Source organism: Sinohyriopsis cumingii, chromosome 18, assembly GCF_028554795.1.
Source record: "Sinohyriopsis cumingii isolate HCF-2022 chromosome 18, ASM2855479v2, whole genome shotgun sequence".
In the NCBI taxonomy this organism is placed as follows: Eukaryota; Metazoa; Mollusca; class Bivalvia; order Unionida; family Unionidae; genus Sinohyriopsis; species Sinohyriopsis cumingii.
In genome coordinates this window covers 30,145,522-30,163,097 of record NC_142978.1, presented here as the reverse complement: position 1 = coordinate 30,163,097, position 17,576 = coordinate 30,145,522, and the positions used below count along the sequence as shown (strand labels likewise).

At 37.2% G+C, this 17,576-nt stretch overlaps 1 protein-coding gene across 1 annotated transcript in view; it reads left to right on the top strand.

Annotated features, from left to right (window-relative positions):
* The window catches only part of LOC149776300 (dynein axonemal heavy chain 8-like), a 565,538-nt gene that overhangs the window by 3,812 nt on the left and 544,150 nt on the right, over positions 1 to 17,576 (top strand). The window contains exon 2 of the mRNA XM_089942774.1: positions 9,758 to 9,948. Coding sequence (XP_089798900.1) covers positions 9,787 to 9,948 — 162 coding nt within the window. The 5' untranslated portion in view covers positions 9,758 to 9,786. The remainder of the gene's footprint in view (positions 1 to 9,757; positions 9,949 to 17,576) is intronic.

Here is a 17,576-nt window from a genome sequence, read left to right as displayed (position 1 = left end):
TATAGCAAGTTTGCCTTAATACTTAAACATCAAAATTAGTGACCAGTTGAAGGGAAATTTGAATCTCTTTTAGTAATTTCCCTCTCAATATTTTTGGAAATTCTAACATACAGTATCGTGGGAAAAGAGTGCATGGAGAGTACATAGATGGCATTATTTTGGATTACATAATTTAGATTCTGTCCATTTTGACATGTAGATCAGAGTTAGATAAAGGGTATGTACTTAACACAATCAGACCAGAAGTTTAGTTCTAGAAAAGGTCTTCAGGGAATGCTATATCTGAAGTCCCCTAGGATTGTTTAAAACGCCAGGTCAAACATAGTGCAGGGAGTCAGTAGGAAGAAATAGAGGTATCCGAGTTCCAGTAAATGTAGAAAAGAAAAACTCTCATGCTTGTGACTAATTCCCCATAGCACAGTTACATCAAATAGGCGCTACTACATTAACCCTTTACTCTGCATCAGTCTGCTTTGAAAAAGATTTATTCATTAATTTAATAATTTGGAATTTCTGTTATGTTTATTTCTTGTGCAGTTCTAATTTTCTTTGTAGTGGGAAATTTGTTATGGACACTGGATTTGTGTTGGGTATATGCCATGGCAACCAGATATAGTCCTGAATGTTTAAAAATCATAACAGAATTACTTATTTTCTTAGTATTCATTTAAATTAAGCCAACTTCTTAAATGCCAAATCAAGGTTTGAATTTTTTCAGTTTATGAATGGAAAAAGTGAGATTTTCTAATTATTTAGCTTGGATTGTCCAAGTTCCACGAAATATAGGCATAACAGGTGGTTTGTTTCAGTGAACTGTTAAGATTGAAAACACTTAAAGTTGGTAAAGTTTTGGCTGTATATTTGGTGCTTTTATTTATCATTCTTGTACTCACATGGTCTTAAACATTTCAAGATAGGAGTCATTGAATGGTATTGGGTATGTGTCTCGCTGCAATCATGACAACCAAAAAATGTGTGGAACTTATTCGCCTAATTTAATAGCCATGTGAAGTACATTTAGTTTGTAATTGTGTCACTATATTTGTTAACTTATGACATTTAAATTAATAAAAAAAAGAGCGCTTAATTGGATTAAATTTGAAATATTCTACCTAAAAAAAATCATATTTAAAAGTAGACAGGCTTGAATAGGTAAAAATTATTGGAAATTCTGTGAAGTAAAGCTTGAATAAATAGGATATAATAATGATACATATATGTTGAAATAATCACCAACAGTAACTTTATAAAATGACACCAAATAATGATTGGATACATTGTTTTATTTGTTTTAATCTATTTAAATGGTTACACTGGTAATGTGTGCCTTTTATTATCTGTGGCAGATAGAAAGTCATTAATTTTTTTTCCGTTTCACAAAAGTTGATTTACTGACCCAGTTGTGTTCCTGTTGCCAAAATAATTTCTCTTGATTGCGCAAACAAGTCAAGTGTCTTTTTCAATTCTCAGACTTTTGTAACTGGATTGTTTAAAATTACAATTTGGTTTATATTCAGTATTCCATATTTTATTATACTGTATGAACTATATTTAATAAATCTAAGACCAGACACAATTTCTATAAAGCAAAGCCACGAAACTGAAACTTAAATGATGTGTCACATATATACACCTCATTATATTTTTATATCCATTTACTATGAACATTGTTATTAAGATATTCAGACCAATTGAATAAGAAATTAATTTATCCCTTCTGTTTCTTTTATTGATTAAGAAGTGTGATGTTAGCTAAGTTTTATTATTCTGTAAATTTTCTATATGCGATTAATTTGTTGGTTATCACAGCAGATATGGAAGTTGCCTTTTGTGCCAGTGTGACGCATATAGTTCACTATCTTCATTCATTTGCCTGTAAAGTAAATCTATCTACAAAAAAAAGGTTTGTTTCTGAGAAGAGATAAGAGTTACATTCCCTGTTCATAAGGGTCAGGTTGTAATGATAGGCAATGTTTTGGTTCATGGGTCACAAAGAATGGTTATAAACTGATTCTGTTAATTTCCTATTCATAAGAGGCTAATTTACATTAGCTGACCATCTTTGGTATTGGTTGAGCAACTGACTAATCCAGATAGTGTTTTTAAAGCAAGAAGAAACTAAGATCTGAGAATGATTTAAGCTGTAATGACTTAGTTTATAGGATGGATTAAAGTGTGCAGCTAAAATAGTCTTGTGTGGAACATAAACTTTGGAGTGGTCACTATATTTGGTAAGTTGTTAATTTGTTGTGTAATGCACATTAAACAATCTTGATAATAATGATAATAATAATAATATTTTGAATATAGTATTTATTCCAAAACCAATTTTAAAAGGTTAACTTATACAAAAGCTGCCTCAGTATACAAAAACCAGATTTTGTTATTTTCCATGGGTTGCCACAAGGAACAAGTTTGACTGAGTATGTTTAAACTGATGGATAGAAATGGGGGCCTGGTGTCCATGGAATTGGGAATTTTTATATGTAGCTTGACATAATAAAGGTGAAATTGGTAAAATTTGTAATGTTTAGCTTGTTCGGTCATTGATTACAAGAGCTTATGGGAGAGTGTTTATTGTCCATCTGTTGTCCAGTGTGTTCATCCATTATCACAAGTTTGTTATTGCTACTCCACCTAAACTACTTAGATGAATGCCATGAAACTTTGAACACACATTCATTCTTGGTCTGGTTGATCCTAGATGAAGATACACCTGCTTGCATATCCATTATGGCTGCCACAACAACCATCTTAAAAATCATGTTTTCACTACTTGTCATAAATGGATTGTAATATCAACATGGAATTTTCATTGAAAGACTTCATGAAGTCTAGTTGCGCCTAAATGAAAAATATGCTTGTTTGTGGACTGCCATGGTAGCCATCTTGAAACTGCATCTCCAATTGAATTCATGGTCATATCAGCATGGGTTTTTTATTAAAAGACTTCTTGTTTGTGAATGAAAATGGTGCCAATATATGTCTAATTTGGCCAGTACAGCAGCTGTGGTGGCGCTCTATAGTTTCGTATTTTGCATAGGGTTAGGATTTTAAAGAAAAAGAATTTCCCCGGCTTTCCTCACTGGTTATACTGGCTATTTAAAAAATGCCTTGTATATCTTAGGTATAATTCAAAGAACCTTTAATTCCCTTTATTTTGGTATATGATTGATGGGTATAATATGGGTTATAGAGTATACAGCTTGGCCTTAGTCCAGATGTGCACCTTTCAAAAAAGTGCTAGCTCCACTTGGTCATTTTGACTTCTGAACTTAGAGTTAAATTGTATAAAAAAGAGCAGATAACTTTTTTTACATTTTATATATTTGGTAATTCATTCATTGCACTTTCAGAAGCTGGTATTGTTTAACCTGGCAAAATTCATTTTCCCAGTTTTAATAGCTGCTATGGATAGTGTACTTTAGACTAATTCAGGCTCATTTTCTAGCACAAGGGAGCATTCATTTTAGTTTGCCGTGTGTTTAAATCATGTACAATTTCTAAAAGTACCATATCCAAAGAAATATCATCCACATTACATTAATGTAGCATAGAGGTATGCCACCATTCTCTCCAATGTGCATATTTTAAATGCAAACAGCTTCGCCTTACATACATCACTCTCTCAAAAGTATATAATAACTGGTGAGCTCCCCCATGTTGAAAATCTTGTTATCACAACTCCTGGTACATGGATGATCATATCAGCGTGAGGTTTTCACTAATATACTTTGTATGATGTCTAGTTGATCCTACAAAAATGGTGCTGATATAATATGGCCACCTTGGCAGCAACCTTGAAAATCTTATTACAACTCCTCCTGAACAGAAAATTATATTGAAGTAGTGTTTTCGCCAAAAGACTTTTTTATGTATCCATAATGGATGGTCATATCTTTACTAAAAGACTTGTTATATTGGCTACTTGCTCCTAAATGAAAATGTTTCTAATCTGATCTACAATATGGCTGCCATAGGCTGTGTAGAAAATATTTTTTATCACTACTCCTTCTGAACAGAAAGTCAAATTGACCTGAGGAATTCCACCACAAGACTTTTTATGATGTCTGCATGGTACTGAATAAAAAGGGTGCTGATCTGGATCTATTATGGCTGCCACATTGGCCAGTTTGAAAATATTATCACTACTTGTTCAGAATGAATGGGGTTTTACCAAAAGACTTCTTAGAATGTTTTGTTCATCTTAAATTAAATTGATGCTGATCTGATGTCCAATATATTGCCATCATGAAATTCTTGTTTTAAGTACTCTAGAATGTAAAGTCATTTTGACTGTGGGATTTTGTCAGAATTCTTTTGGTTCTAAACGAAAATGACTAACCATCAATGTGAGCACCATGGTGGCTATCTTGAAATTGTTATCTTTACTCCTAAATGGATGGCTATTAACAAGCTTGGTGTTTTGTTTTTTTTAATACCTGTAAATACCATCTTGGTTGTGAATATCTTGTGAATACGTCCTCTGAATGGATGATCATTATCACATGGACTTCACCAAAAGACTTTTAATGATGTCTACTTTGTCCTCAATGAAGTTCGTGACAATCTGACATCCAGTATGAGCACCACAGCAGCTAATTTGAAAATCTTGTTATTTCTGATGAATATGAGATGGTTTCAACATTCGACAAGAACAGTAATTGTTTTATCTTGAATCCTGGAAATCTTTTTTCTTATTAGAGTGTCAGTTGCCCAAAAATATTCATGAAGACCTGAATAATTCATGAGCTCAGGCTCAACACTAGCAAGTGGTTGAAGAGAAATAGCTCATTATTGATCATTGTATTTAAAGGGTGAAAATAAAACGTGTAAAAGCTAATGTTTTTAACTAGATTACTGAATTAACATTGATTTTTCAGATAATGTTCTTGATCTGTGTGGTGTGACAGGTTGTTATGCCGCCACTGTGGTAGGTGTGTTATGGTTGGGGTGGGATTCTCCCAATATTTATTTAAATTATTATAGAAGTTCCACCCAGGCTTGATTTTGGTTGGAAGTTAAATTAGTGAAAGATAGATGTAAAGCTCAGAGCCCCCAGTCAGCAGTGCCAATGGTTAAATGATTGAATATACAAAGAAGTGAAATTCAGTGAATAACAATTTAATTCAATTGTCAGGTGCTTCAAATTTCCCAAATACTCTCCCTCCGCTTGACCCTGTGATAGCCTATTGCATCATTTGATTAGTAGCGTGAATTAGCTTTCCACCTGTCCTTGTATTCTACTCATCTGTGTATTCTTCTGTACTATTCCTCCCAATCTTTCTCTTCCTCCCAACTTTCTCCAAATTCTTTCTCCTCTTAGACTTCTCTATATCCCTCCTACTTCTCCACTTTCTCCTCCATGACATTCAGACTGCTCTGGTGGTCTAGTGGTTAGGGCACACATCCTTGGATGTGGGAGGTCATGGGTTCAACCTTGGCTGAGTCATACCAAAGACTTATAAAAATGGAACTAACAGCTACCTTGCTTGGTGCTCTGCATTAAGAGGTTAGTGTTAGGACTAGTCAGCCTGGCGCTGGGATAATGTGACTGGGTGGGACATCATGCTACATGTCTGCAGCATGATGCCCCAGTACTAGCCATCACTGTAAACTGCCACACTGCAGACATCATAGCGATATGAATGAAAAATTGTTAAAGCTACGTTAAAAATCCAAACCACACACACACACACACACACACACTGATCTGCTAGTCTCACTTCCTGCTCCCCTCTTAGAGACTTTTCAGTATTTTCATTTGCCCTCTCATCTCACACTACACAGAGTCTGTCATCAGATTATTAAATTTCTTCGGTCACGCATTCATTCACATCGAAATACTCATACATTCATGGATGGTAAAACAACGTCGTAATAAAAGCACATTATCAATTACTTCTCATACATACACATAGCTGCCAACCCTCACAAATTTGACGTGAATTTCACGACTTTTTCAGAGCTTCATGGATTCACACCACAAGCCAAAAATTCCCAGATTCTTCAATTCTCACTTAGGCCCTGAGTGGCCGAGTAGTCTAAAGCACTCTCCGTTACGGATTACTGCCACCTCACCTCTGTCTGCGTGGGTTCGAGTCTCAGATTTGGCCAATGTGGATATGTGAGAAAGCTTGCCAGTAGCTTCTTGTGGGTAGGTGGTTCTTTCTGGGGATTTCCCGGGTTCTTCCTCCACCATTAATACTGGCCGCCATGTATAGCCTATCACATGCTGAAGAATGGCGTTAAACCCTACAACAATAACAACAACCAATTCTCAGTTATTTAAAATCTTTAATAAATTAACCGATTTTCCGTTATGCGCTAGTCGTGATATTGGCAGTTGCCTCAAACGGTCCAGTACTGCTGGTCACGATATTAGTAGAACTACAGACGATTAGTACAGTTGGCCCAGTAGCAAGCATTTTAGCCTATTTTAATTTCTACGTATAAGAGTAGTTTTACAAATGCTTTTGAAAGAAACTGGGTTCTAACCGGAATTTTGCTCCGCGCATGTGTCACCAACACCGATTTGAGTTACCGTTCACAACGCCTGTAAGATCTTGAAAATGTCTTCACCACCAAGGAAAAAGAAATGTATTGCTCAAAAAGTGAAGTTTAATTTGGAATATATCAAAAATTGGCTGTGCATTCTGCCATTAAACATTGATATACATCATGCTTTTTGCACACAGTGTGCCACAAATTTTAGTATTGGGCATGGTGGCAGAGACAATGTGAGGAAGCACATCGGTTGCAAAAAACACGTAGAAGTTGGGAAAATTAAGAATTTGCAGATTTCAGCTCTGGAATATTTTAAGCCATCAGCGGAAGACATGCAAGCTACCAACGCTGAAGTATTATTTGTGAGTTTTCTTGTTGAACACAATCTACATTTATCAGCTGGAGACCATGCTAAACATTTGTTCCGACATGTTACTGGAGTCGAAAATCACTTCCAAATTTTAATGGCGAAGAACCAAAAGTGCTGCAGCTCCTGTATATTCCTCACAGCAACAGTGACAGTGAAAGAGTATTTTCTCTAGTGAGGAAAAATAAGACAGACTTTATGGCCTCCATAGCTGCAGAAAATTTGTCAGCATTTTTAGTCACCAAAATCAACCAGCAGGCAAGAAGTCTGAACTGTTTAGAAAACAAATTTATGATCAAGCAGTTGAGAAGTTCAAGTCTGCCACAGTATCATGTCTTGATGAATGACCACAAGAACAAATAAAGTTTATGAATACCATAATAAATAAAAGATATATTTCTGCATATATATAGTGTTTTAGTTTTAATTTGTGATCTTGATATAGTGTAGTATTGACGGTCAGAGTGGATGGAGTTATTGTCATAGTATTTTTCACTAATACATGTCCAAATTCACTACTTTGTATCCCTGTTTTCACTAATTGTGAGCCTGGAAGGTTGGCAGCTATGCATACATTAATAAATTGTGTCACATCAGTACATATTCCTAATCCCATTATAGAAAACAATATCAAAACAATCAGAGGGATTTCTTTACATTACAACTCAAAGTTCATAAATAGTCAAATATTCATGCTTTGATATATACATGCATCCATATTAAGTGATCTTACACACTCCAATCATTTTTCGAATTCACAATTCAAGCGTGTGTAAAATCTAACATCACATGAATAAATGCACTAGTTTACTACAAAGTGACCTAATAGCGAATAATATTAATTCTGACCACAAGTTAATAATTTACATAATTCTTTACTAATACTCAAGCTCATTTCTCAAATACACATGTAAATTAATAAATACAAAGGTAATTCTATATACTAAACGATCCTGTAATTAAGTATACATACTTAATTACAATTACAATGCTGTAATATTCTGCAAAAATCGCGCAAATAACTTATTGTACTTTATAAAGCTTTTTCTTTCCTTATAATCTCTTCTCTAAGTTTTATGGTCAAATTATGAGTGGCTTCCTCGGAGTAACCCTATAATGCTTAGCAATCTTCCTAGGCGAGACTAAATTTTCGCTTGCCAGTTAGAAATCATAATTTGGATCAAAATTTTTATTACACCCTCCGTCTCAATTCCGATTGGATGTTGCTTTGACCCGATCCAATCAAATTTAGTGGACATTGTCCTGTTAGCTATATGTCCACATGGGGAGAGATTTAGAACGTGTCCCATTTCCCCCTTGCGGTTCCTCTGATCTTAGGACAAAGCTGTAACATGGGTGGGAAGTTCAATCTTACGCCTGTGCCGATCTAAGATGCTGGATCTTCTCTCTGGTCACGGTAACCTTGCATAAGAGATTAACTCTCAGCCTGCAGCAATGTTGAGACATCAAACCATGGCTTGTAATAATACCTCAGTTTATACACGACGTACGAACTGGAGCTGAGCCAGCATGACAATTTGAAAGATAGAAACACATTAAAAAAAGGTGTTGGGGTTGACTTTATCATATGTGACAAATGTTTTGCTGGTCTTTAAGTTCATGGCTCAGGGCAACAATGAAATCTATGAAAATTAGTATGCTGCAAAAATTATTGATGCTACAATTATCCACATTTCATGCATTTTGTTCATAGGACATTTCAATGATCACAGCTGAATAGCACAATATTTTTCAGCTCAATGCAAATGATGCATTAAACATTGTGGTTTCTCCAGCATATATTACAGATGTAAATGAAAAGATATCAGCTTTCAACCAGCTATTCACATGACAAACTCTTCCTTTGATGGCACAAATTTTCTATTGTGGCCAGTCTTCTGTAATCATCTTTTTCAGGAACTTTAGAATGTCAGAAATTCCCATTTTAAAAGAAAAGGCGAAAGGTTTCTGAGAAAATTGGTCAGAAAGATTATGATAATAATAATATTAATAATAGACTTTATTTAAAGAGGGTGAGATAATTAGTTGCTTGGAACTAATCCTTCTTGAGGCTATCTTATGCATATTTACATACATAGTAACCCTGCCCCCACCCCCTTGCAAAGATTGTTATTAAGTTACATTTATATATAGACATAATTCACAGAAAAGTTTGTAAGAACATGCTCCAGCACTAGGTACATGTTATATACAGTACACTAACTGAGACAATAAAGTGGAAGGTTTCAAATTTATACTTTAAATAAGTTGTAATTGTCAAATCAAACAGGTTCCACTTTTGATTCACTGAATTAAATTATAATTAAATGCATTTATATTTGTACATTCTCTCATTTCTTTTGGGATTCTGTTTCAAGTTAGTGGCCCTGAAAATTTAAAACTTTTTTAAGAGTTATTTATTTTCTTTCTGGATTGTAGACTTAGCTGAAATTAATCTTAAATTGGGGTATGTGGCTTCGTTTTCAAGCATGAAATATTTGATCACATATTATTAATGTTTTAATATCATTCATATCATTTGGGATGTTTTCAGCATTATCCATGACAAGTTTATGAGCTCTGTTTTGCATGCAGAATAATTTGCAGATTTTCCTATCAGAAGTGCTTCTCCAAATGACATTACAGTAGTCTGATTATGGTTGTATTTAGCTTTTGTAATATATTAATCTATGTTTGGTTAAATCAGATATGGCTTGATCTTGCTTAAAAACTACAGACAAGAATTGACTTTTTGACACAGGACATGCATGTTCATTCCAATGCAAAGTGGTGTTTCTTTGGACATACTTTAGAGTTTATTCTTTGTCATATCATGATAACAAAAATAGTAAACCATCATTTTTATTTCTCTTTCTTTTTCAGCAAATGATGTTTAAAAGAAGAGGATAGATATGTCACAACGCAATTGGCCATTGAACCCCTCTTCCCATGAACTGGAAGATGGGGCAGGAGGCACAGTTTCCACCCCTGTACCATTTATAAGTGATCGCAGTAGAAGACGAAGCACCACTGGAACTATTTTGCAGACAGCTGAAAGTATTAAAGAGAGACAGGTAATGTCAATCAGTGCTTTTTGTTTGGTTTTATACTCCCCAGCAAGTGAAGCTGGTGGATTGGTGTGTAGGAATTTGCTAGTCCATCCATCCAGCGCATCTTTGTTTACTTAGTATCTCCTAAAAGCCTTGAAACTTATGTGTAGCTCCTTGGGCATTCTTCCAGAACAAGTTTATGATGTCCCCCTAAAGTTAACAGACCCCTTATTCTGATCATTTTAGGGGGATTGAGGTCGATATTGTCTCCTGACAACTCATGAAGGTGAAACACTGAGGTTCAATGGCCTTTCTCTCATCATCTATCTGTTGTCTGGATTCCGGTGGGGAGGATTGTCATGAAACTTTGCACATACATTCATTACAACATTTTATCCTAAACAAATACATTGGCCATTTGATATTCAGAATGGGTACTTTTGCAGTCAGCTCGAAAATCTTGTTACTACTTCTCCTGATTGAATAGTCATATTTAACACGGGGATTTTACTGAAAATCTTACTGGTCCTAATGAAAATGGCTCTGATCTGACATCATATATGGCTGTTATGGCGCCCATCATTAAAATGTTATTGCTTTAGAAATATCGTCTCTGCTTCATTGTTCCAGGCTGCAGTACAGTTTGCAAGATGTTTTGCATTTCTCCCAGTATCTTCTTGGAGCAGGGGGTGAGCATGGAGAGGTTAACCTAGAGTATTCTGATAGCATTGCCGCAGCTTTTAAGTTAGAATAGCTTGGCAGAAGTTGCTTACTTGTGGAATCCCAACTGCAGATCACCGCTGAGTCAAGATAGTGTTCATTTGAAATGTAGTGTGATTTACTGTTCATGACCCCAGCAAGCATTTGCTAGAAAGAGAGACAGAGGGAATGCAAGTGCACGCACGTGGAGTGGAACAGCCCATGTAAATTAAACGACAGGTAGTCCAGCTTCATCAGTGGTCTTGGTTCCTTACTTCTTGACTTTAACATGATCCTGAGATTTTCTAATAATAACCATTCTGTAAGCTTGAGAGCTTTATGTGTTTCATTGTCAAATAAATTACCCAGTTACATTAATGTTAGAAATTACTTCTGGTACCTCTATAATCCAGTCTTCCAAACTTTAAAGTCTCACCATCTATACTTGTATAGATTAAGGGAAATAACTCTTACAGATTACCTTCCTTGGCCCTGCTAGTTGTTGTTCCATATACTAAATGTCATCTCTTTTTACTTTTGCTGGAAACTGTCAGCAGGTCTCCGAGAATCCATGGATTTGTTTTTTTCTGTTATCCATACATTACTCTTTTTATGATGATACATGAAGTCAAACAATCATACCATGTGATGTGTATACCAGATTTTTGTGTATTTGAGTGAAATTTCAGATATTTAGTGCAGATTTCTTACCACTTCATAGAACATGTTGATATCTATAGTGACATGTTGCATCTGTGTAGTACCACAGTACAGCTTTACTCTGATATATTTATAATATTAGCAACATGTTAAGTACCATTTTGTTCAGTCCTTGTTTAATTTGGTTAAATATACTGGCTGTCATATAGAGCCTCTCATGTGATGATAAATAGTGTTAAAGACCACAGAAATCCTGAATGAAGATGTTGCTGATCTGACATCCAGTATGACCACTACCTTATTGTTACTCATCCTGAATGGAAAGGCATATCAGCATGGGGTTTTCACCTGGAGACTTATAGTGTCGAGTTGGTCTTGAATAAAAATTGTGCTAATTTTATACCCAATATGGCCACCACAGCAGCCATCTTAAGAAATCTTGCCGCTACTATTATTAAATTAAAAGTCACATGAATACTAGGTTTTCACCATAAGCTGTCTTTATGTAGTTACATGTTTCCCATGGATTCAGAAAATTGGGAGAAAAGTCCAGAAAAAGCAGTGGATCCCCCAGGGGTGTAAAATTGAGGGTAAAAGAAACCCTTGATGTCAGAAATGGGCATTATATAGAAAATGGGGGTGGTGGTGGTAAAAAATGGACTGACAAATTGTTATCTGACCAGTACTTTTTCAACTTGAAATAGGATGTTGCAATTCGCACAACATAGTCTCTCTCTCTCTAAAAATACAAATAAACCAACACGCACAATTAACAAACAAATGCACTGTTCATTCAAAGAATAATTTCACTGGTTCATTTTTCTCTTAGTTTAAAGTTGTGCTTTTAACAGTCTCCTTATAATCTTTTTGTAGCCATATTATAGGCCAACACATTACATATAAGCCAATACAAAAAGCCAAATAAATCTATTTAACCAATGGCAGTTAATTTACTGCCTGTCATAAAATGTGTGCTATCATTGGTTTCATTGAACATTGTCCTAGAACACATTTATCCAAAAATCTGAGAAGCTAATGATTCATCTTCTTTTTAATAAGTTACACTTGAACTTTTAGGTCTTTCTTTTATCACAGCAAATTTGATAAAACCCAATAAAATCTGCAATGACCCCCTGACTTTCTAATCTTGTGGTGACAAGGGCAGATTTTAAAAATTCTTAAACCCTGTCACAAAAGGATTATTCACTTTTGCAGTCTTCACAATCACACGATCAGAAGTCACACTGGTAATCCCAGTGGATGTGTCGTATTCCAGTCAAGGGAATTATTTTCTCCATTTTTCATTAAAGTTAGATCCACAATTATTCTTTTGTTTTCTGCTTCTTTCACTTTCTTGGTAATGATTCTTAGTGTATGCCCATTTAATCTAGAAATCACTTTCTAGTGCAACAAGCATCGAGGTTAACCATCTTTATGACATCTTCCTGAGCTCAATAGAAATTGCACGAGAGCTCATGAGGTATGGGGTAGCTACTCCATCATAACATTGCCTATGTTAATCTGGTTCCCTGTTTTGTATACTTCCTGTGTTACACCATGCTATACCAATAGCAGAGTGCATTGCAGGGAGCATATGAAGCAGGGAACCAGACTATGCCTATGCTTGAAGTATTCGTGATGCCATCCCTCATCCAAAGCATTGGATATTAAATAAATCCTGATTTTGTTATGCAAATCCTTTGTGTAAGAAAACTCATGGCAACAAAATGTGTGTGTAAAGGAAAACGCTGAAAAGAATAGGTTTGTTCCCAACTGGATAAAGCCCTTTAGTTTTTTCATCATCATCATCATCAGTCTCATGACCTAGTGTGGTCGTCGAGGCACTGTGCTGCTGAACATCTGACCAGTTCCCTCCACTTGTCTCGATCATGTGCCAGTGTCTATGTTTCGGCAAAACTTTTCCTGGTGTTCTGTGATGTTGTCAGTCCATTTTTTTCTCTGTCTACCTCCCCTTCTGCCACCCTGGACGCTGCCCTGCAGGACTGTTGTGGATAGACTGTTGGCTCTAGTGACATGGCCATACCATTTCAGCTTTCTCTTTTTGACGGTGGTGAGGAGGTCCTCATATTGGCCTACTTCACGCCTTATGGTTTTACGCACTTCTTCATTTGTGTGGTCCATGTATGTAAGAGATGCCAAGGATGGTTCTGTAGCAGCTCATTTCAAGTGACTGGATTCTTTGTTGTAATTCTGCTGTCAGGGTCCATGCCTCACATGAGTATAAAAAGACAGATGACTAGAGCTCGCAATAGTCTGATTTTAGTTTTCAGACAGATATTCTTGTCACTCCAGATGGGTCTTAGCTTTGAAATAGCTGCCATTGTTTGTGCTGCTCTTGACAAAATTTCTGCTCTTGATCCCTCTTCAGTGATTATGGAACCAAGATATTTGAACTGGCTCACTGTTTCCAGTTCATGTCCTCTGACTTTAAAATTGGCTGAGATTTGTTTGCCACTATTTGTCATCAGCTTTGTCTTCGCAGCGCTTATCTCCATGTCAAATCTGGAAGATGTTTCATCCAGGTTCTTCACTAAGGTGGCAAGCCCGTCTTCACTGCCTGCCAGCCCATCAATGTCGTCTGCAAAGCAGAGGTTGGTGATGTTACGCCCTCCAGTGCTGACTGTCCCACGTGGTTTTCCAGGGCTTCGCTCATGATGCGCTCTAAGTAGATGTTGAAAAGCGTGGGTGACAGGAAACAGCCTTGACACACTCCCACTGTTATCTGGAACCAGTCCCCCACAGCACCTTGGGCAATTACTGCACTGGTAGCCTTGGCATACAGCTGCTTGATGGTATTGGTTAACTTTTGACCCATGTTATACTTCTTCATTGTGGCCCACAATGCCTCATGCCACACTCTGTCAAAGGCCTTTTTGAAATCTATGAACACATGATAGATGTCTTGTTGGTGTTGCGAGTACTTTTCGCACAGAACCCTGAGATTGAATATTTGTTCTGTTGTGCTTCTTCCACTCTGGAACCCGGCTTGTTCGTCAGAGATTATTTCTTCTGCTTGTGGTTTCAGTCTGTTCAAGATGACCTTCAGCATTACCTTACTAGCTTGGCTGATCAAACCGATAGTTCTGTAATTTTGGCACAGCTGGAGATTGCCTTTTTGGGGAAGTGTTATAATCAGTGACTGGGTCCATTGTGTTGGCCATTCACCTGTCTGCCAGATCTTGTTGCAGATTTTTGTTAGTAGCTCTTTCACTGATTCTTCCCCATTCTTGATAAGTTCAGCTAGGATGTTGTCTACTCCAGCTGCCTTCCCATTCTTCAGTGCTGTTATTGCTGACTCCACCTCTTCTTTGAGAATGGGGAAGTCATCATCATTTGAGGAGTTTGGAACTTCAAGCACCTCTGGGTCTCCTGTGGACTGATGGTTGTAGAGTTCTTTGCAATACTCAGTCCATCTTTCTGTAATGTCTCTCGCTTCTGTGAGGCATTTTCCATTTTTGTCTTGAATGGTACTTACTCTTGGTTGTTTCTGTCTGGTGAGGTCTTTCACAATTTGGAATGCCTTTTTGCTGTTATTCTTTATCAGACTGTTCTCCATTTCTGTGCACTTTTGTCCAATCCAATTTTCTTTTGCTTTGCTCAAGTTTTTTCTGATATTCTTGTTTATTTCTCGGTACTCCATTGCCCCTGTTGTGTGTCTGGTGTTTTTGAGTTCTCTTCGGGCATCACACAACTTCAGAATCTCTTCTGTAACCCAGGGTTTTTTCTTCAGGCGATGGAAGCCAATGATGTCCTTGGCAGCTGCTGTCATGACTGTGTTGAAGGTGTCTGTCATCTCACTGACATCACCATCCATCACAAGGAGTGGAGCAAATTTTCCTCCAGTTGTGGCTTGGAATGACTTGCAGATGTTAGGGTCCTTCAGTTGTTCAAGGTTGAAATTGAGCCTGATGTTCTTTGGCTTGTTAATTTTCTTCAGCCTCACTCGGAAGTTCATAATCACGAGGTTGTGATAACTCCCAACATCAGCACCTGGGAATGTCCTTGTTTTTGCTCTGTTGATGCCAGATCGGTAACGGTTTTGAACCAGTATGTAGTCGATCTGGTTGTGATGGGTTCCATTTGGTGAGTGCCATGTCCAGCATCGTGAAGCTGTATGTTGTCCCAGGGTGTTGGCTAGTACCAAGTTGTTGTAGCTTGCGAACTCGAGCAGCCGTCTCCCTCTTTCATTGGTAAGCCCATTGAAAGAAGGCCCACAATGTACTTCCCAATCTTTTAGAGCATCTTTGCTAACTTTGGCATTCCAGTCTCCTTAGACGCTGAGGATGTCTTTTTTACTGACCATGTTTAGAATACCCTGTAGTTTGTTGTAAAACTCCTCTATTTCTTTATCATCATGATCGGTAGTTGGAGCATAGACTTGGATAATTGTGATGTTAAAGGGAGATGCTTTCAGATGAATGGAAATGATTCTGCTAGATGTGGGGCAGCATTCAAGCACAGATCCCTTTATGGCTTTGTTTACAAGGAAGCCTACTCCATTTATGGACTTGTCACACTCTCCACTATAGTATAATATATGCCCATCTTCGGTTTGGTGTTCTCCTAGGGATTTCCATCTAACTTCACAGAGTCTCAGAATGTGCCATGTGTAGTGTTCTAGCTGATGTGTCAACTCTTGGAGTCTTCCAGTTTGCGCCAGAGTTCTAATGATCCAGGTGGCGATGGCAATATTGTCTCTCACTCTGATTTTATGCATAGTACCAGTAGCACACTTGTCACCTCCGTCCTGGTGGACAACGGAAGGCGCGGTCCTTGTTGACCCGGGCGACGACCGATCTGGTATTGTAAGCTCAGATTTGTCCAGCATTATCAGTGTGTCTTGGGCAAAAATCGTCTGGCGGAGCCCATCCCTCTCCAGACCAAGGAGTTGCCAGAAGGGGATGTAGTACACCGTCCAGCTGCCTTAGAGTCTCCATTCTGGATTTTCTTTTAGGGTTTACTCCCTTAGCCTTTGGCTAACCAAAGCTGACCTGCAAGGCAGCAGGAGACATGTGGATGGGTGGGTGCATCCATTTCCCGAGCAGATAAAGCATCTGCCACTGCCCTGCTTTAGTTTTTTAGCCACCACTAAATCACAGAAAATATTTTACTGAGTGCTAATTGAAGTGAACTGATCCTGAATTAAATTTATGGAGTTCTTACTGGAAATGTTAGGGGATGCTACAACTGTATGAATAATTTGGGGTGGCTTGCTATACACATTTGTTTAGTCAATCCAAGCACCTGAGCTCTCAGATTAGTCTAGTACACTGCTCACCCTTTAGTAGGCACCATACTGTCTTTTCTTAAGAAGGTCTGATTGTTGTTGTTGTAGGGTTTAACACCATTTTTTAGCACACGATAGGCTATACATGGCGGCTAGTATTAATGGTGGAGGAAGAACCCGGGAAAACCCCGGAAAGAACCACCAACCCACGAGACGCTATTGGCAAGCTTTCTCACATACCCACATTGGCTGAATCCGAGACTCGAACCCACGCAGACAGAGGTAAGATGGCAATGATCTGTAACAGAGAGCGCGTTAGACCACTCGGCCACTCGGGGCCCCTAAGAAGGTCTGAAGACAAGTCCCTAATTAAAATGTGTCTACATCCTGTCTGTGACATATGATTTCAGTAAATGTTAGAGGAAAAAAATAAAGCCCATCTTCTTTTTTGATATGTGAAGTGAATAAAAGTATATTTTGATCAATATTTGCTATTTATCTATTAGTTTGGACTGCAAATACTAACCTTTTCCACCCATTATGGTAAATTTTATTATGTAAATATGCAGAAAGCTATTAAGGGGGGCAGTTTCCAATGGAGAATCCCACGCTCATGTGTCCTTGGGGTTTTTTGCCAATTTTTTAAGCAACCCTTTTCTAAACAAAACTCTCTCATACCAAATATATGCAATTAAAGCAGCAATATTTATATGAATTTGAATAGTTGTACTTGTTTATAGTGATACATCCTGTGGTGTGACACTTTCTCACGTTTAATTTAGATCTTGTCATGTTTCATTTAGATCTTATAGGTGAATCTGAAATAGAACCAGCTTTTGATTTAAAAGATGCATATTTTCTAACTCCAAATTTATATAGTATCATTTAGAAACAACTAAGAAAGTTGAGAATTGGAAATGTTTGTTTTAAAAAGTATGTGAACCCTTTAGTTGGTACTAAATAGAAATCTTGCTGATTTGGCATCCAAAAAGGGCCACAATGGCAGCCATATTGAAAATCTTGTGATGGCTACTCCTCTCATTAT